Raw genomic sequence first — 22,188 nt, forward strand, 5'->3', positions numbered from 1 at the left:
TGTCTGTGTGTGTGTATACTTCCCTTATCTGTTTTCTTTATGGCATGAGGTCCATAGTGAAGGAGAAAATCCTAAGTAGGGACAATTATGGAGGTGTCATGATCTTGGTGTTACACTGGGTGGGAATAAGGTAACATTTTAAAAAAATACATATATGCATACCTCAAGACAAACATACAAAAATAAACAAAAGCAAATACAAATCAGTTTAAGTGAGGTAGTGGGCAAAGTGCTTTCTCATGAGTTGGGCCTTGCAAAACTTCTGTTTCTCAAAGTAATGTATTTGTTGCCCTCAAATCAGCATCTAATGGAAAACAAACTTTGTCACAATACCATCTGGAGAGCATAACAAACTACCCCAAAGGAGCACAATCCTTCTAAAATTGAAAACATGGAGAGTTAACAGGAATGTTTCTCCAGTGCTGCAGGGAAAAAAACCAATACAAACAAACAAACAAAAACCAGAACCCACTTGTTTTCATTCTCATGAAAATATCAGCATATGATACTGATATGAAAAAATTAATAAAATCACATATTCTTTGAAGTCCGAATAATCAGCATTAAACTGATGGTAGTGTTTTTGAAATCGCTATGAAAACAATAGCTATCTCTACAAAAGGAGCAACACAATGCAACTATTGTTGAAATCTCCTTTTGGTCTTTTTTTCATGGAAGTTGTCATTCCAGCCATTCAGAGGCTTTGAATAAGGAGGGCAAGGAGTTAGGCAAACCCTAACAGCTCTAAGTGCCTTGAATGAGGGAAGGATGCAGGAGAAATGTCTTTTAAGGCTTTCTTGCCTGCCTTGACCAAGGAAATAGGCTATACTGGTGTTGCTCTGTGACTTTCAGAATAATTAAAATTGTGCTTCTGAAAGATGAGTCTGAACAGACTTTGTCATGACATTAGCTCCTCCATGGCTCTGGCAAGCCAACACAGCAACTATAGGGTCCAACAAGCATAACACTAGGCAGGGTGAAAACTGGTACAGAAGACATGTTTTTAGACAGAACTGGAAAAAAGATTCCATTGTATTGATTTATAGTTCCCGTTAGACTCATTTGAACTTGTTTCTGAGTCCGGCCTGAAACTGAGCCTTCTTCATTCTTAAAATCAAATGGGGGAGGCCAAAAACCACAACACTGAATGAGAAAATACTACTGAAAGAAATTGCTGCTGCTGAAGTATGTAAAACTACCTGTCTCAATGTTAAAAAAAAGTTTGAGTGAACTATGTTTGTGTTTGATGTGGACAGTACCCTAATCTGCCACTTTTTTTTTTTCCTCACCAGCACAATACCTTGATATTACCAAGCTTCACTCTTCAGGAAAACCTCTACTTCACACGTAAGACAGAAAAAACACAAGTCACCATAGTATCCTTGTTCCTCCCTGCCTTCCACTTGAAACTGCAGAGTTAAATGAAAACTGGAACCTTCATGAACTGAACTGAAATTATCTTTATTTACAGTTTGTCATATGACTATGAACCAAAATTACAGAAAGTTCAGTAAGTCCTCAGTAAACTTTTATATTTACTCAAATGGTGTCTTTATGAACACGTTACTATTATTTCATCAGCTTTGTTTGGGAATGTGCAGTTCTCTTGAAGGTGCTGTTTAAACAACACTCACTGTATATGATTATATGTTTCATTAGGTCAATAACAGCCTTTTCCACCAAAAGACAATAAACCTGAGTAGATCGTGTAACCTTTCCGTACTGTTTCAGATGTGGAGGGTATTGGGTTTCTACCTCAGTTCTGAGAGAAAAGGCCACTACTTTCTCCTCACTACTCTAACTGATATAGACCAACCACATTACCCACTTTGTTCAAACTAAATGCTATAGTACAATTTTCAAATGAAAAAAAAATCCTGGTTTAGCCCATCCTTCTACAATCCAATCTTCCTACACACTGCGCAAGGATTCACACACCCCTCTTCTTAAGCACCATCTAAATCTAACACAGTATCCTCAATGATATAATTCATCTTTTTTCCAAACTCTTCTATGTTTGTTTTTCCACCATGCAGCTCTGAGCTCTGTCTGCATGTTAACTTTCATAGTGCCATACCATGCACAGAAAGCAACTCTCCCAGTATCCTGACATACAGATCCTATCCTATAATAAAAACCACTGTTCCCATTGCCTATACAAACATGAAGTTCATTGTGGACACGAGGCCTAAGCTTTTTTCTACATACACTCCTTTAAGACAAAGCTAGAGCTGCTGGTGTAAAAGGTTTCAGCTGCTGGTCAAAGTCTCTGATGAACCCTGCCGACTGTCATATCTAACAAGTGATCAAAAATGTTCTGCAAACTCTCTTAAAAATAAAGGGAGTTCAAAAGCTGGACATGGTCAAGAGGATCCTGATCCCCACAATACTATTTTGCAGGAGAAATCAGTACTACCCTTATTCATAAGTAAATGTTTCTGGTCAAGAACAGTACGATTAAGCTAACAAAAAGACAATCACTAGCAGCCCTGAAGAAGACAATCAGGGATGAGAGCTCTGCTCAAGCAGAGTGAAAGGAGTTATAATGAAAACTACTTCACCCACAGCTATCTAGAAAGTATTTTGGATTCATGTGCTTTTAGGCATTTAACTGTCTCATATCAATAGAAGTTCACACAGTTTTCTGGTGATTCCCATAACTTCTGTGGAGTTTCTGTCTGCCAGAGATCTTAACCTCATTTTATAAATCCTACAGAAGGATTCACCTCATCTTTTAGCCATTTATGAATCAGAGATCAAATTTAAACTAGCCAGATTAGTTTGCTCTCTCTGTAGTCAACAGAGATACCTTTACTGGTACCTCTGCATTGAAGATCTTTTCCTCCCAACTCATGATAAAATGTATCATTTTCTGAAGGCATCTAGTTTCTCACAAGGTAGAGAACTAAGAATAGATACTGCAGAAATTGAGCACACCCACTTCTACTTTGGTACTAACTGCTCAAATGACATACTGAAGAGCAGCTTAGGAAAAATCTATTTACATTCAGATGAAGGATTCTCTTGGCTCAAAAAAAGCCCTGACATTTCCAGGGAATCTTCAACATCCTGTTACCCTCTCATAACAGCATCACCCGCTTTTTTTTTTTTTTTGCTTTTTTTTTAATTACTCATTTAAAAGCAAAGCTGATTTAACTGAGTAGCCAGTGGGGACAGTGTCAGATTCAGTCATCCTCTTTTTACTATGGCCTGACTGAACTGCTACTGGCAATAGTGCTCCTATCTGAACACTTTCCTTGTTTGAGAGGTATGGCTTCTATACATGCCACAATTAAGAGGAGAGGAAAATAACTACATAATGAAAGGAAAACGTTTCATTCAGAAGAGGATTATTTCCATCAGGGTCCATTCATCTTTATTCTATACAAAGTTGCTTTACTCCCACACATATCCCATCTCCTGCAAACAATATCAGACGTGCCATGCCAAGGCAACAGAGAGAGATCAAGTCCCTTAACAAACTTCCAAAACCTGATACAATGCCTACTGTGAGCTGTATTAAACTCATTAATGGAAATAATTGGTTTACCACTAAAATTAGTTTAGAGCAATACAGTAAGTCCTAAGTGATGGCTATTTTTTCCCTTCTTTCTTAATATCTTACTGTAGATTGATTTCCTATATGGTTTGTTTCAGTCTAGTAACTCACAGTTCCTTCTCATATTTCAAAGCATTGTTATGAGAGAATACATTGCTTTTCCCTATGGTTAGAGCTGGAATTTCCCCCCTTTCCCCGGTGTCCTGATCAGTTGCTGTTTCGGAGTACTCATACCTTAGAAATTAAAAAAAAAAAAAAAAAGAAAAGAAAAAATACACCACAACCAGCACACCCCAAATCTCAAAACAGAATCTTTATAAAGGCCCAGGTAGAAGTGACATAGTTCATTCTGTGTAGGAATGACCTGTATCAACAAATAGTCCTCTGTGTGCAGAAGCATTATGCTTCTTTCAAGTAGTTGGTCAAAGAAAATAGTAGGCTTCAATTCTCCTGCCTAAACATGGGTGACAACCCAAACTGAGATGCTCAAAGTTATTTAAAGAAAAAACAAAGCCATGTGAAACTGTCAAGTATGAGCCAGCCAGGGCCCAACAGAATCTCATCTGGAGGCCAGCAGAAGCACCAGCTAAGAGTTCTCAGGATACCCCATGGCACTTAACAGCACTTAAATCAAAATTAACAGTTAATCAATAGTCCTCACACACAGCAAGTCACCTGGCCAACATACAACAACATCCTAACACTTATTCTGGGCCTGCAATGACTCACATGGCACTGGCAGCAGCAGCCTCTCTCACCAAAATATTAACTGTCAACAATCAGGGAATGGAGCACAGGTCCATGATTTTCATTTAGAAATCAGAACAGTCCCTTGTTAAACTTCTTCTTTCTAATGGCTGAGCTATATTTTACATCATAAGCGAGAGTTTAAATTCTTCAGTGACACACTTTAAAAACCAAATCCTGTTCTCCTAAAGTACTCCAAGAGCAAATGTTAATGGTCCAATCTTGTCTTCCACTGTGCAGCATGTTCACTAAACCCCTTGGAAAATTGTTTTCTGAGACTTTGCATTCACAACCTCAAAGCATTTTAAGCAGCATAATGAAAACAAGACCATATAATTTTTGCATGAACCAGGTAATTAGTACCTGAAACATACCTATAAGGGAAAAAACCAAACCAGACAAAAAAAAAAAATCCACATAAAATATATCAGATGAAATTCCAAAGTTTACTGTACAGCAAATCTACAGAAAAAGAGTTTAGGAAGTCTGGGAATGTATTTCTCTTCGGGGTGCTGGTGGATGAGAGGTTGGACATGAGCCAGCAATGTGCACTCACAGCCCAGAAAGCCAATTGTATCCTGAGCTGCATCAAAAGCAGCGTGGTCAGCAGGTCAAGGGAGGTGATTCTGCTCCTCTACTCTGCTCTCATGTGACCCCACCTGGAGTGCTGCATCCAGTTCTGGGGCCCCCAACACAAGAACATCAACCTGTTGGAGCAAGGAGGCCCACCAAAATGATTAGTGGGACAGAGTACCTCTCCTATGAAAGAAGGCCTAATTGGGATTGTTCAGCCTGGAAAAGAGAAGGCTTTGGGGTGACCTTATTGTGGCCTTCCAACATCTGAAAGGAGCCTACATGGAAGACGGAGAGGACTTTTTACAAAGGCATGTAGTGACAGAACAACAGGGAATGGCTTAAACTGAAGGAGAGTAGGTTTCAATCAGATATGAGGAAAAAATTCTTTACTGTGAGGGTGGTGAGGCACTGGAACAGGTTGCCCAGAAAAATTGTGGGTGCCCCATGCCTGAAAGTGTTTAAGGTCAGGTTGGATGGGGCTTTGAGCAACCTGGTCTAGTGGAACGTGGCCCTGCCTATGGCAGGTGTCTTCGAACTATATGATCTTAAGGGTCCCTTTCAATCCAGGCCATTCTATGATATTTTAACAGTGCTTTTAATAGTGCTCTCACAAATTACAGTAATTATAAATTACATATTGATTCATATTCACTGACCTCAAGACAAAACAGCTGGGGATTTTCGTACAGTCTTTCTGTAACATATGCAGTCATGCCCTAAGGTAGATTCTTCAGCTGTTCATATTTCCACCTTTTGGGACATTTTCTCCGGGGAATGAAAAGCTGTCTGAGAAATCCAAGTTCTTCCCAATCCTATTCACTTTGTCCATATAAGATTCAAACCATCCAAAGGAATATCTCCTCTATTGATGAATAAGGAAGCTAGGGCAATCAGCTTGCTAAGTTAGACATGCCAGTTGAGTACCTAAAGTTAAACGAATCCAAGCAAAGCATCTTTGAGTCAGGCACTTTATGCCCAACCCTTGAGACATCTGAGTTCCTTTACACTGTCCACAGTGGTTATGCTAATTGCATGGATATTTAAATACAGTACTCAGAATAAAATGAGTTGTAAAAAAAGTTTTCAGAGAAATAGCAAACACATCCCACTAACACAATGATACTGCAGTGCTGTTAAGAAGAGGCAAACCGAGGCCCAGAAACCCAAAAATCTTCATACAAATGGCTCATTTATGCACCACACATGAAGCTTTTGTAGCCTTTCATAATTGGAGCCTTATAAAGTTCCCCAGTTCCAGTACATAAAGCATTCTGGAAAAGAGATTTTGTGGCCCTTTAATAAAAACTCTGGAAGGGAAACTGGAAGATTATGAACGTATTGGATAACCTTGCCAGCTCAGACAAAAAGACTGCTTTGCTCAGTATTCTCTCCAACAGCAGCCACAAACAGATGTTCAGGAAAGAATAAGACCAGGGAAGTACAAATAGCACTCACTTGAGTATTTCCTAGCTTCTGTTTTCAAGCCATGGGATTTTCTCCCATGGAGCACCTCTCCAAGTACTTGTCCATGTCTCTCTGGACTTTTATAATCTTCTTGCATCTACCATCTCTTTTGATAAGGAGTTGCACAAATCTACCATCTGCTCCACTAACAGTGATCTTTTTGTGTTCTTTGGACCTGCCACCTGCTAACGACACTGGGTGACTCTCCACTCTTGACTGGAAAAGGCAGTCAGCCCTCACACTTCAAATCATTCTCAACTTAAGAGTCACAACTGTCCACATGTAAAGAGTGCTTGACTACCTTATCATTCCCCTCGTGTGAGTTTTACTCTGACCTTTGAAGACTCCATTTTGATGTAGGTTTTCGGCTTGGTTTTCTTTTTTCATTTTAAATTTCTAAGCTATGTGCACTTCAAAAGAGCAACTGGTCAGGACTCCAGAGGGAAAAATTCAAGACTATTCCAGCCTTGAAGATCCTCATAAGAAAAAGCTCTATGCATACAAAGCATTTTTTGTGTATTGCAAACTGGATTAAAAATAATTATGTGATATAAATACAGAAATATTTAATATTCACCAGCCATAGGAACACAATTAAAAACCCTTCTGCATATCTTTTTAGATTAAATAAAACCCAATACTTTATCTCCCCATCATTTTAACTAGTGTTTATAATGATATTATAGTCTTGGGAAAATCTAGGTTTTTTAAAAGACCTGACACATTTTTTAGACATTAAATTCATATAAAAATTATCGGTTTGAAACCCTACACAAGCACCTTCCAGTTCAGAGTATGATGTGGGGGGGGAAAAAAGCACAGACCTACAAGCTAAGTAGAACTTTTAACTGTGGAAATTGGTGATTCAATTCCCAATTCACATTCATTAGCAGACTTCACATCAATTGGTAAACACATCTATTGTTCCAGGACATTCCGAAGCCAGTACAGGCCATATAAGATCTAAAAAATCTTGGCCACAGCCATCTGACTGCATGTAAGCACAGTATGAAAGTCTAGTCAAAAACAGTCAGGAGTCAAGAGTGTCAGGAGAAAGCGGTTCTTGTAGAGGACATTAGCCAATTTATTACAAAATCAGATGAGGAGCACTAGTTTCAAGTGCCAAGGATCCTTGGAAATGGACCTCAATGAATAAGAAGGGAACAAATTAACATAGACCTCTCTGATATAGCAATACATCTGAGGAGCCTAAATGTCCTCAGATACTCCTACTGCAGAGTTCAAATGGACCACATAGATGACCAAGTGCTTTGCCAAGGTTTGTAGGTCCCTTTTCCAGGGAGGATCACCTGTGGTTGCAACTCTAACACACATCCCGCAGCATTACGCCACTGATGCTAACAGTGTGACGCTCAGTAGTTAGTACAGCACCTGCATAGTAAACTGGCCAGTATTTCAACAACAGAATTATTTTGTAAACATAAATTGTGCTTTCAAACAAAATTATTATATTTGCTTAAGTTCAGTTTTGCTAGAGCTGAACAATAGATGAAACAATTTTTTTTAAAACATCTATGTTTGAAATGGAATATTTTCTACAAAACTGATGCTGACATTAAAAAGCTTTCTGAAGTACATTCTCCATTTTTCACTCCCACTTTCACATTTGGAAGTGAAATGAAAAACTCCTAAAATGTCCCACAAAAACATTATCATTTTTCTTAAAACCTTAATAAAGTATTCAATCCTTTGCAGAAGTGACAGCAGTGAATCAGGTGAGTGCCCTAAGCCTGACGAGCCCAGGTGCATTTTCAGAATCAACATATCTTCCTATGCACATGGTTTTTCCACTGCTGTCGCTAATGTTGTTTTGACTTTTCATTTAGAAAATTCTTTAACACTGCTGCAAAATCCCTATCATAATAGACTACAGTGTCACCATTTTTAGTCCTTCTATTCACCCATCAGACTATTTTTTCTACCCTTCCATTTTCCCATTTAAAAAAAATAAAAATTCAGTACTCTTTCAGGTTAAAGACAACAGCACATGCTTAAATATAACAATCAGTGATTGGACGAACTGGGAACAAATATAGCTGTATTCATATGCAAAAAAAATTTCAAAAATATTTGCATCACTGAGAGAGTTTTGAAACCTTTCTTCCTATATTTACAATAAATAAATTTAACCTTATTGTCGTACACAAAACTTTTGAAATTATTCTCTATAGTATCACTACAGAATAGCTAAAGTTTTCAAGCAGTATTTCCTATTAACAATTTCACTACAAATATTTCATGAAAAAATACAATTTTACTTGTGACTGTGCCTTCTGTTTTTTTCCAAAAAGATCTAAACTGGAACACACTCGTTTCCAATCAAATATTTTTAAAAGATAATGTCACAGCATAATGACAATGAATACAGCATGCTGAGTTTAAAGACCATATGTTGCAATTTTGAAAGACACTCTGAAGCAGATATAGTCACTACTGTCTGCTGCTAGCTGGCATCCTCAATAAACTACCTGAAGTAATGATGTTTGGATGTTCTGGTGTTTTGATGGAACTAGATGATCTTTAAGGTCCCTTCCAACGCATTCTGTTTCATCTTTTATATTCATCTTTTATATTATAATCAAGTTCTTGATTATTTTTCCCTGCTAAACTTTTGGCCCCTGTAAGCCTATAACTTCCTTTACAAATCATCATTACATACCTGAAGTCATGTATGAAAGCATACACAGAAAGTTTTTGCATGCAATACCCTCATCTAACAACATCAATTACTTTATCCATCTCCTACACCATTAGCTGAAAGTCTAATAAAAGCTACTCAGCAGGCAAGAGATTTAATGAAATAAACCCCAAGTTCCTGGGAGGAACCTGTGGTTCCAACTCTAACACTTCTGATCAAATAGAAGCTCTCTTTCTGCTGCTGAGCAATAGATTTTTCTGGATCTTGATCAAACATACTCCAGAGGAGGGAGGGTGTAATAATATGGTGTAAGGTATTTAAGTGTGTAGGAGAAAAACTGATTGTGGGAAAAGAGAAGATGAGAAGAAATTATTTTTAAAATGTAATAGAAATTTCTGGGGTCACAGCAAAACAAGTTCACAGCAATTCTTTCAATAATCAACAAGACAATTAAGCTTGTCTACTAATCATCATTAATAAACCACAAAAGCCATAAAAAAACCAACAAAAAAACCCAGTCTTGCACTGTTACAGGTTCCCAGTCTCCACAAATATTTTCACTTCTGTTCCCCATCTAAGGCTGAGGCACCAAGATACAATATTGCAGAACAAATATCTCCCAGTGGCTATCTAATAATGGAAGTAAGGACCAAAATAGACACTATCAAAAAAAACCAAACAAAAATCCCCACCAACCCACATAACAGTGAAAGGTCTCAAGTTCTCTACCCCTTGTCTAGAAACATAAGTATCGTCTGCTTCGTGATCTTTTCAGTTCCAGGATGGAGAAGGAAAAATTTGGCTTCCATTCCTCTGCAAGGAAAAATTCCTTATTGATTCTTCTAAATTAACCCAAATATTTCTTACCTTGAAATGTAATACATTACAGTCTTAAAATTGCTTTAAAACAATTTAAAACAATGAGAAAATCTCACCTAATTTTGGCAGGGAATAGGGCACTTTAAAATAATCTTCATAAAACTCAATGAGACTCCTTGTAATATTTAGAGCATAGTCCCCCGATCCTCTTCTGATTGCATCAGGCCTTGCATACAACCGTACCTGTTAAAAAACAAAGCAAAAGACCAATCATTTCAGCATCTGCCTTTTAAATCTGTCATATCTGCAGAAATGAATTATCCTAAGGTTGCTGTGACATGGCAGGATTATTACCTTAAAGCCAAATATGACTGTCGTACATTTCTCAAAACATGTCATAGCTGAAAACCAGGACTACCACAATTAAAGTTACAAAGTTTAGAAGTCACAACTTCTTAATTGCTGGTGTTGCCAAATAAAAAACTTAACACTCCTTGCATCAAAATAAATATTTGAAGAAAACATGTGTTTGCTAGAGATATGACGGGAGAGTGGATTAGTATAATGGTTCTCTGCCTACACTGAATGTAGGCAGAATGCAGTGACTCAGTAGGAGAGAAGTTCATGGTTTGTTAAAGGCACATTATATCAAGCCCTGAAAATATTAGTAGACTGTGAAGAAAAGAAAATAATCATTCTCTTTTCTCTGGCAGTGACACAGTTACCCTCGATGAGCTTTGGGAAGACTGCAAAAACAACCATTTATAAGCTCATTCATGTACACAAACAATTAACATTCCTGAAACCTCCTTGACTGCTTCAGGCCTCTGTTTTCAGAAAGCAGTAAATCAAAGCTGTTTATACACGCTACAGACCTCTCTGTTCAGTATAAAACAGCTCACACATTTGACTACCTGGAGTGAACCAACTGAAAAGAACTCACCTTCATAATTCTGCATTCAAGTCTGACCCTGATTAAAAAGGTAGCAGAAAGCACTTCTTGGTTTTTCCCTCTTCCCTGTTCTTACAGACCTTAATGCTTCCTTAGTGTAAACACAACATACAGCCAAGAACTGTTAACCAAGAAAGGGACAGAAAGGAGAGCCACTTTTCACTCTCCCTCCTCATTCACCTGATGAAAGTAGTGTGTGCTTTGTCTCTAATAACTGGCAGAAGGTCTCTCCCTGCAGTACATAACGACTTGACACAAATGAGACTCTACTAAATGTCAGTCCTAATACTTTCTGCAGTAAGATTAAATCCCAGCCAGGGTTCTGAGGAAAGCAGTAGGGCAGAAATCAGAAAATAGTAATGGAAACATGAGGGAGAAATGTCAGCTTTGGAATGTTTCTAAACACTATTATGGACCAAGAAAAGCCAATGCAATTTTTTGCTTCAGTGAAAGCATTACCAAGTATTGCTTTACTACTGAAAGTAACCAGTTCAGTTATCCACGTGGAAACCAGATATCAAATACTGTACCTATCAATTCTGTTGTAACCCGCTATCTCTTTGTTTTCAGTATGCAGACACATTATTTGCTTCATTACAGTGCCCATCTTTAATCTTTGTGTTGTATTAGACTCAGTGCACCATCAACCATACATAGTTATCACTTGTAATGTAAAACAGGTAACAATGTAACCTAATGAGATATGTAATAAAGCAGACTTCCTATAATCACCACCTGAAAGCATATAAACCATTATCTGAATCCCTCCAAGTCACTATTTTTGTTCATTGCTTCCTTTCAAAGTTAACAGTAGCATGTACATTAAATGTTCCCTTATCTGCTAAATTAAATATATTTTTTAACAAAATAGATATTAACCACAGAGATGCTAATCCAAATGTCTCAAAACCTTTAGTTTGTTGAAGGATGTTAAGAATCACAATTAGATTTGTGATGAACACTGTTTTGTATCATTAAACCTTTATAGATAATTTTGCATAATTGCTTTACTGGCACAGTTGACTGTACCAGCAAACTAGGAAAAAAAAGAGTCAGCCAACCAAGTATGCAAAAAATCATTCAATTTGACAGTGGTCAAATGCATCCATAATAATAAATATGACAACTGAAGAGAAGAAAATAATAGGTAGATACAAGAAAAATCAAGGTTCAATTTATTGCATTACAATGTGTGTCTTTTGGCAAATGCAGAAAAGGTATTTAATAGTGTCTGAGATAGAGCCAAGGTACCAAAGCTCAAAAACCACAATGCTGTAAACTTTCATTTGTCTCCTGCCTAACACTAAATACAGTTTTATTTTGCCCGTAAAGTTTCCCTCTGTCTCTCTGCCTGCCCAGAACAGCTCTGGACTACCAGGGCCCCATGGCTCACACCAAGGTCACCCCCAAGCTGGAATACACTTCAGAAATTACCTGTGCCTTTGTCCAGGTCTCTCAGGGATTTTGAGGCAACAGGTATTGCCAAAGCAGCCAGATATCTTCAAATGTTGGGTCTGCTTCTGCTTTTCACCCAACAGCCACTGAACATGAAACATATGGAGGAACTTTAGACACACCATCACAGGCCTATCCCTGGCCTCAGAAAATTCCCTGTTGGTTAGCAGAGGGCAGGGACAGAGGGCTACCACAGGGGACAATCTGGACACTCTGCCTGCCCAGTTAGCTGTTTTGGATGACACTTTCTGAGGTATCATTCACAACACAAGGAGCTTGGTCCAGAGTCTAAAGTCTGGCACCTATAAGCTCGAAATTGAAATCCACTAACTTTCACACACTGATGTCTTTTAATGTGTATGGGCTTACTTTGACCATAAGATATCTTACTGCCAAATCCATCAAACAGGGACTATATTAGCTTATAAGATTCTGAGTGTAAAGTAATAAAGACTGTAAAGTCTTCATATACTGCTCCAAAGAGGAGCTTAAGTAAATAAAACAGAATGAAGATTAAGATATGAGATTTGTTTAGAATAAATTGTTTGCTGGTTTAGTATTTTCATTTCAAAAGGCAGGTAGGTTGTGTTGCTTTGTTTAGAATAAATTGCTTGCTGGTGTAGTATTTTCATTTCAAAAGGCAGGTAGGTTGTGTTGCTTTAAAACTGTGTTGGACTGAACAATAATGCTTAATTATTATATACTTTCCCACAGGCTAATTGATCACTATACTAAGAATTCTATTTTACAATAATTTAAATAAGAGAAAAAAACAAAATCTTCTGCAGGGTCAGGCCTAAATATAATAAATAAAAGCACTGCATGTTCTCCTACAAAAGATAAATAGCTTTCTTGCTTAGGTGCACAATTCATCACTCACTGCAATGGTACCTACTACCCTGCAAATATCAGTGATGCTCTTTTTCATAATCTTTGCAAGATTAGGTTAGACTATAATTTTCACATAAGAAAGTAAACAAAGAGAGACTAATACTAATTCTGGGTGCCAATCTGGACACCTCTCAATGTCAAGTATACTTAACAGTTTTGTTCCACATACTTAAAGCACTGTTCCAATTATATCTTACTGCAATGGTGAACACTTTATACAGCTTTGAGTCTGGCCACAAGTGCCATAGTTTGGGCATTAAGAAAATGAGTAAAACATGATTAATGACTAAATGAGACTGTGTCAGTTTATGTGATTTACTTGGCATCCCATAGCAACTCAGGTGGCAGTGGCAGAGAGGCAGAGAGGGAATTCAAAGCAGGCATTCAGCCTCACTGCCACCTTACAACCTGCACCATGCACCCTCCGTATTTGGGAATTAATAAGGTAGGGACTCTTCAGACAACACGCATATTCACAGCATACTGGTGGTATTCTGATGCAGCATAGTTCCCTGTGTGCCTCAATGACAAAAATATCAGAAAAATATTATGAGGAATCATTTTCATAATGACACTGTCACAAAACCTAAGAATATAACTAAGTTCACACAATTAACCTAAATTCTGGAGGTTTTTCTTAGCTCCTTTATACCTACATTTGCAACCACTACCAATTTCTCAACAGAAGTTCTGATTACTAAGAAAAAGAAATACAGGTTCTTTCATTTCTCTCTCAAATGGAACCAGGCTGACCATCTCCTTCCGACCACAAATTTGAGCAAGTAGGTTTGTACCTTCAGCCCTACAACCCAGACCTCCCTGTTATAAGACACAGCTGTAAATAACTCTAGAAGTTACTAGAGATCCCAAATGAAATCGCTGCAATGTATATTTTCTCATTCTTTTCTGAAATGGGCAAAAATATGAGTTGTTTCCTCTTGTTTGCCTTCCAGAAGCCCTCAAGCAGTTTCACAAGAACTTTAAATAAAGACAATACTCAACCACGCTCAGGTAATATCTCGAAAAAAATCATCCTGAAAGATTACTTCAAAAATATTAGCAATCTAATTTAAGTTCTTGGAATTATTTTGGCACCACTATCAGAAAAAATACTAAAACATTCCTGAAATTTGTATGTTAAATTCCATGTATTTTATAAGTGATCAATAGCCTATTTCTCTATAGTTAGTCAAAAGTATTTGCTGTATAAAACAGTGTACTTTTACAAACAATTTGTACATTTTGCCACATTTTCTGTAGTCTTTTTTAATATTTCAGCATTTGTTACATAAGTCAAAGAAATTTTAAAAATATTTGTAACTCTTGGTTGCCAGAAGAGATGAACGTGATTGTAAAATGAAAACTGTTTCCCGAAGTGAGGGACCATAGCGATATATGCTAAGAAATGTGCAACATATGTAAAACCTAACTGAAGTCAGGTTAATAACTACAGTGCATGAGAAAAACCTTCCTGTCTACAGCAGGTAAAAATTATCCATCAAAAAGAAAGTTAGCACTTAAAAAGAAAAGTGCTTTCCTTGTCTTATTACTTCAGAATGCTTCAAAAAAAATATGAATTAGTAACTATATACAAGATATAATGGGTAAAATTCTGAAAAGTACAATTGTAGATAGCAACAAACATCTTCATTTCTGGAGAATAGTATATTCACTAAAAATGTTTCTACTGTACCAAAGACTAGTGATAATTTCAGCACATAATAAACAGAGGAATGGGTTCAAAAGAAGTAAAACTCTTCTGTTTTGACATGTTAAAATCACTACTTTTTCATTTACCTTTGTTTTGGCATTAAAATTTAAGTGTGTGAAAAACAGTATAGAATGAAAGGGATGAAGAATGGTGTAGTGGGTTGACCTTGCCTGGATGCCAGGGCCACCAACCCACCGTATCACTCTTCTTCCCAGTCGGACAGGGGAGAGAGAACAAGATGGAAAATGACTCATAGGTTGAGATAAGGCAGTTTACTAAAGCAAAAGTGAAAGTTTTGTGCACACACAAGCAAAGAGGAAAATAACGAGGTTTATTCTCTACTTCCCATTAGCAAATGATGTCCGGCCACTTCCCAGGGAGCAGGGCTTCAGCATATGTAGTGGTTTCTCAGCAGGCAAACATTGTAAACAATGAATGTCCCCCCCTTCCTCCTCCTTTCCGTAGCTTTTATACCTGAGCTGATGTCATATGGTATTGAATATCCCTTTGCTCAGTTTGGGTCAGCTGGCCTACTTGTGTCCCCTCCCAGGATCTTGCCTCGATTTGGGTGGGAAGAATGTTACAGCACTGATGCTGTGCTCAGCAACAGCCAAAACACTGGTGCATTATCAACACCTTTCTAGCTACCAATGCAAAGCACAGCACTGTGAGGGCTGCTGGGAAATTAACTCCATCCCAGCCAGATCCAATACAAATGGTAAGGAAAAACGTGCAGTCATTTTTTCACATTATGTGAAATACTTCAGGTCAAACCAAAGGGTTCTGCAGTGCAGGTAGTAGGAACATGGAATACATTCAACATTTTGATCATGGAAATAAAAACTCATTTCTTAGACATGCCTAATTGCAAAGAGACTGTTGTCCCACCATCTACCCTAGAGGAATTCACTAAAGATAAAGGAAGACCAGAGAGAACCATAATATGCTCTCCCTCTGGCACTAGAAGGCAGCACTAAAAACCTTTGTGAGAAGTGCAATAAGCCTGCCAACCTACTTTCCCAGGGAATCAAGGAAGTTGATAATCTGGCAGAAATCAGGATGTTACAGTAAGAAGTTTGTAGGCCTGCAGAACCAGAGCCCACCACCTACTTTAGAATTTTTATGCACTTGTACATTTGAAGTCTACTCTTGAAGGCATTATTCTCTATGCCACCTTCTAGTTCATGTGTGCATTCCCTTTGAAACGTTCTTAGAATGGTGTTATCTTTTTAGTGTCACCTAAAGACATTTTTATTCTTTTATTTATTGTTACGGTACAGTTTGCTGATCACAATAATCCCATATAATAGTCTGCATTCATTCTGCAAGGCAACTTTCCGTTAAATGCTTAGTCACCTTTTCCATGTTTTAAGACCACTCCAACTGCCATCCTTTATGCCCTAGGGGAATCACAGCTCACTGGATGCGAAATACTGCTCCAAGGAAATGAAGTGCACCGCTGTTTTAGCAAGAAAAGACTTGTGAAAGCAGATGGTTCATTGGGCTCACACGGCCTAAAACAACACCCATTGATTTCAACTGAATGACTTGTTAACTACGGGGGCAAGAGACACAACTGGTCCTGCCACTGGGCTAGGGACACACCTGCCAAGGCAACCTTCACCAACAGCATCCACCATGTCTACAGTCCATGTTTTTAGAACACTGCTTGAACAGTCCTTGTTATGCAGTTGCACAGGGGAAAAAAAAAGCAAAAAAAAAAAACAGTCCTTTAAATGGCTGTACTTTGGTCATGGTCACTAATAGTTCAAATCACGAGAGGCAGGACTGGAGTGTATGTTTCTATCTCATGTAGTATAAGGAAAATAGCTCTCTGAATCTTGAAAACAGCCTGATGCAGAATATACACAGCAGTAACCATTTGTTGCATCAGGTACAAGGCCAGCTTTGTACAGCATAGAGAATAATGTCTTCAAGAGTAGGCTTCAAATGTATAAGTGCATATATAGTTCTAAAGTAAAAGGTACATCAGGTGCAAGGCCAGGACAAGGGGAGATGATGCATATATAATCCTAACCCTTGCTTCACATCATCTAATACCCCAGACATTGCCACCCACATCACTTCACAAAACCACTCCTAAAGGCACCCACATCCATGGAGAGCCTTTCCCCAGCCCTGAATGCTGTCACATCACATATGCCTGTGGAACCAAAAGAGATCTGAACCTCTCTCTCATTTACCTCGTCACTATTGCAGTATCTCTCCAAGCAAACACGGTTAATGTTCCAAGTATGGCATATATCTATTTTCCTAATGTCTCAATGTCCCCTCGACCTTTCTTCTGTCTTTGTTCCATTTTGCTGCATGTACCTAAGTCTGAACAGACTGGGAGAAAATGGGGGTGTGGAAATGGAGCAAAAGTCTGCCAATAACCTTAGATCTTGTTTTCTCAGGCAAGCATGGGAATCAACACAGGAATTCACTTCACAATTAATGATAGTTACCCTTCCCACCTACTTCACAGAGAATTACTGTCAGGTGTTATAAAGCAGCTTAGAGTGCTTTCCCATTATGAAACAGATGTTTCTGCACATCAACTGGTGTCAGCAAAGCCATTCTGGGAATAATGTCTGTCCTTTAATCCCTTTCTCAAAGCCAGCAGACTCTACAGTAAGCACTGTTCTTGGGATGCCCCTCCAAACTAGCTCCAGTCCTCTATGTGACTATACCCATGGGCTCAGCCCAGTGCTGGTGCATCTGGGATCCCACAATGATTTAAAAATCTCAGTTCAGAAAGGGCTTATGCATAAGTTCAATTTTAAATACGTGTTTAACCTCAAACATGCCTTTACACGTTATAGTTACAGAAGACCCTAACATTTCAACAGAGCAGCCACTTACAAACTTTTTAAAGGGGGACAAAACAGTCTTCTGCTCTTTATTTCAAGATCTGTAATACTTCAGTAGCAAGTGACACCCTCAGATAAAAAACACATGCATTGCCTCTGTTCCTAAAAGCTTCAATTTACTTGATAATCTGAGATCTCTTTTATCATTATTTTGCTCACTATTTTAGGCATAGGTATTGCTTTTATTATTGTTACAGAGATAAAGATAGGATCACATTACGCATTCAATATAGCAGACAGATGCCTGGATCCAACAGTCTTGGCTGCAAACTCCCTGCATCACTTCTGCAAACAAGGCACTGCATCTCAAATGGGTTTTTAAATGTGATAAATTCAAAATAAATAACGCTTCACTACATATGCAAACAAGCTACAGGCCAGATTCCACTAAGAACGTGCATGGATTGTTTCACGTGTGCGCATAACTCCACACATTTTGTGCGTGCTCAAATACAATAAATTTTATAACAGTGATGAGTGAAGGAGAGAAGGAGAGAGGTAGCTGTAGTGAAATATCAATTCTGCTGTAGTGAACATAGTTAAATGTGATAATAGGAAGAAATTACAGAAGAATGTCTTGTTTCAATCTCCTATTCATTATTCATCATGGACAATACTCAAAAAAGACTGCATGGTACTGAAATGTGCTTACTGAATACCGAAGGGACAGTTCATTTTTATAAAGAGATTACTCTAAACTGAGCAGTCACATACAGCACTGCACCGAGCCCTAAATATTTTAATAAATTTGGGAATTTTTTTTAAAGGTAGCTGAAACCAATGAGCATTCAATGACCTCATGCTTCCTAAGGAAACAGCTTTGCTAGAGATTGGATGGAATTTTTTTAAAGTAAACAAACACTGTCTTTGAATCCTCATTCAAGACTGTTTTAACAAACTAGTTAAAATAAGAAAAGCCATCAATAAAAAAAAGTTTATATGATAGAAGTGGTCACTGAGGGAATAGAGAGATGTCTCAGGAAACTAAACGCAAGCACTGCGGTACCTGAACACTGTTGCAGGGCAAGGGGAAAGAGGCTTTGAACAGATTTAGTAGATCATAGAATCATAGAATCAATTGGGTTGGAAAAGACCTTCAAGATCATCAAGTCCAATCCTTGATCCAATACTGCCATGGTTACTAGACCATGGCACTAATTGCCACATCCAGTCTCAGCTTAAAAACCTCCAGTGGGACCTCCCCAGTGCGCCAGGACTGTCGGTAAATGATGGAGTGGCTTGGCGAGCTCTTCTGCCAGCTCCCCCATCACCCTTGGATGGATCCCATATGGTCCCACTGACTTGTGAGAATCCAAGTGGCTTAGCAGGTCGCTAACTGTCTCCTCCCAGATGTCCAGATGTTCCTAGATAAAACCTTGCAGCATGACCCTCAAGGAGAAAGAAGTGAGAGAAACTTAGGGGGTGACAGTGGACAAATGCAGGATATAAAGTAAAAAGATTTGTCAGGTATTTTCAGACTTGTGAGAACGGGGGAAGAGCTTTGTGCAGCCCCTTTCTAAATAAACGTGACCACATGAGACAAGCACCTATTTGCCTCATCAATTTCTCATCTGAACCAAAACAAATGTGACTGCTCCAGTCAAAGGTGCAACAATGTATTCTACCAGGAGGAAAAACTGTCATGCAGACAGGCTACAATTTCTAACTTGAGATCATAAAATACTTTGGAAAGTTAATGAGCTGCACTTACATATAAATCCAACCAGTGCTCAACTAGCATACAATAAAATACTGACTATGTCACTGACCACAGTGCCATTAAGATTAATTTAGAGCACTTAGAATCTGTATCATCTTGTTGAAATGGCTCAGAGACAAAAAGTGAACATGTTAACAACTAATGTAGAGTAAATGTAATTACAGACACCATTTCATAGCCATTTCAGCCAGCCAAGACTGCCACGATCTCACCGCCATATACTCAGTCATTCAGCCTCGACTCTCCTATTACACCAGCACTAGAGTTCATCTCTTCTCACAGCAACCTGTCAGCCAGATGAGTCAGCTAACTATGCCAACCAGATGGGTAGTGTCCAGGCAACCCAGCTTCCTCATCCGGACACCCATCAGTTCAGTGCTAGATAGTAAGAAAAAACATTTGTGGAGAGAAGAGAGGACCATGACAGACTGGTTACAGATAAATTTCAGTTATTACAGAACTTCAGCCTAGGAGGAAGGTTCAAGTTCTTCTGAAGTGCTACTGTAGGTAATTCAGTGCCTAAACTGTTGAAATTCCCAGTGGTTAAAGCTCCTGCCAGTTCTTTGTAGAAGGTGAAAAATCAGCATAGCTTTAAGAAATAAAGCACAAAGATTTACATTATTTACCTATCACACATACAAACTCTGTATGGCAACCCCAGAGGTAAGATGATATGGGAATGGCTTTTTCCTCCAGAAAAAAAATCTGCAGCAGATGTATTCCCAGGGTTAACACCAATTAACCAGTTAACACCAGTTCCCAGGGTTAACACCGATTGGTTAACACCAATTCCTTTGATTGGATTGGGACTGGATTGAGTTCTCTTATTTCAAGTACTATTTACTGGCTATTTTATAGGCAAAGCATTCACACCACACATCATTCATAAATGATATTTCCCTACTTTTGGACTTTAAAAAAGTTATAGAAGTACACAAGTTTAAAGAAAGTGCTAACAAGTGACCTACAATGTTCAGCAGCTTTACAGCATGCCTGATTTTACCTAGCTAGAGACTGCTCTGTCGCAAGCGCACAGATGTTACCTTCCAGTGATTCCATTTGAAATGATAATATGAAAACATTGTAACTGCTGATTTATATTTTGGCAGCATCTAGAGACTCAATATGACAACAAAGTTCCTCTGTGCTTAGTTGACTACACAAATACGCGCAAGAGATGTTTGTTATTCTCAATCTTCCTGTCTGAAGAGTAAAAGGTAAAACCTGAGGAAAATGAACTGTTATCATCTTCATTTTATAAATGAAAGATGCAGAAAGATGGGCTTAATATCAGGAAGGAAATCTGAAAAAGAGCCAGAAATAGAACTTGAATATCCTCACTGTGCCAAACTGATAAGTCATCTTTTCATAATAAATCATCAAATTACTATTCCTAAAACACATTTTCTGGAAAACAGCACCTTTTCCATTACAAATAGAAAAAAAAAAAAAAATCCTGTTTTCAGGTTCCTCAGTCACAACATGTTTTTCAAAAACTAGACCCAAACTTTATTCCATACTATAGACTCGTACCCCTGAAATTGCTTAACTTAGAAGACATTCTGAAAACTGAGGTTCCCCACATTGACTCGTGTAAGAGTAACCATCGCACTCCCATAATAACACCTTTTGTAAAGTAGCAACCATGCTGAGACTATTTAGCTTTGCTTAAAGGCATAGTTTTTTTTATTATTCACTTAAAAGTAATTATTTTAAGGCATGTCAACAAAGTGGTCCCCTAAAAAATAGCTAATAAGTAAAGTGATGTACTTGTCTAGACCATAACAAAGCTGTGGGGAGATAGTAGAGACAGATTGTACATGACAATTCAAGGATGACTGCAAGGGCATGTCAGTACTTTCAAGTTTCACATAAATTCAGCACAACCATAGTGGAAACCATAGTCTGGTAGGTATACATTTCATCATACTTATCATGCTTACAGTATTAAGAAAAAAAAATAAATCTGTGGTAAATAAAGAGAACCAAAAAAAGCAAAGCAGAAGCACAGCTCACCTGTGAGCTCAAACGCATTCACTCAAAGCACAGCTTACAATAGCAGCAATCAGCAAGAGGGACACAAAAAAGTATCTTGTGAGCTACATGTAAACTTAATAGCAAAACTGTTCGCAAGGCAAACAGATTAGCGCTGTAAGGTTCTGAGTTTTAAAGTACCCTTTAAAACTTGTTGGCATTGAGGAAACTGAGCACTTTGTAGACAAGTCTGCATTGTGCTGGATTGAGCCCACAATACTTTGTGAAAAACTGTACTTAGCCCTCAGGAGGGAGAAAAATATGCCTGCGGGAAATTTTGTGCTCTGACTGGCATAAAATTCATATCACAACCAAAAACAGGTTACAGCAATAAGAGTAGTAACCATATTAACAGTGAGAGCTCCTTCAGGCTAAAACCTTGTCTGAGGAAAGAGACAAACAATTAGGTCAGTGAAAACAAAAACCATAAACCATGAAATAAGGAAACAAGAAATCAAATTTTTTGTATGGACACACTAAAATCCACTAAAAAGCTTCATTAAAAGCTCTGATTCTGACTCTCAACTAATATTTCAAATGTTTTTAAAAACCTCCAAACTGACAGAACAATAGAAAAATGAAAAAAAAAGCTAAAGGTGCTAATAATATTCAAACGCTTTTGCTCAACTAGCCCCTGACAAAACCATGGACAGAATGAGCACTTCAGCCAAAGAAGACATATTAGGAAAGAGGCTGCCATCTATCATTAATATCTTCAACTGGAAGGA

The 22,188-nt window shown here is 38.1% G+C and overlaps 1 protein-coding gene across 1 annotated transcript in view; it reads right to left on the minus strand.

Annotated features, from left to right (window-relative positions):
* The window catches only part of TRHDE (thyrotropin releasing hormone degrading enzyme), a 201,578-nt gene that overhangs the window by 152,690 nt on the left and 26,700 nt on the right, over positions 1–22,188 (minus strand). Inside the window, exon 3 of the mRNA XM_051795952.1 lies at positions 9,941–10,067. Within this exon, the coding sequence (XP_051651912.1) occupies positions 9,941–10,067 (127 nt within the window). The remainder of the gene's footprint in view (positions 1–9,940; positions 10,068–22,188) is intronic.

This window comes from Manacus candei, unplaced genomic scaffold, assembly GCF_025592945.1.
Source record: "Manacus candei isolate 608988 ecotype Guabito, Panama unplaced genomic scaffold, ASM2559294v1 h1tg000043l, whole genome shotgun sequence".
Classification (NCBI taxonomy): Eukaryota; Metazoa; Chordata; class Aves; order Passeriformes; family Pipridae; genus Manacus; species Manacus candei.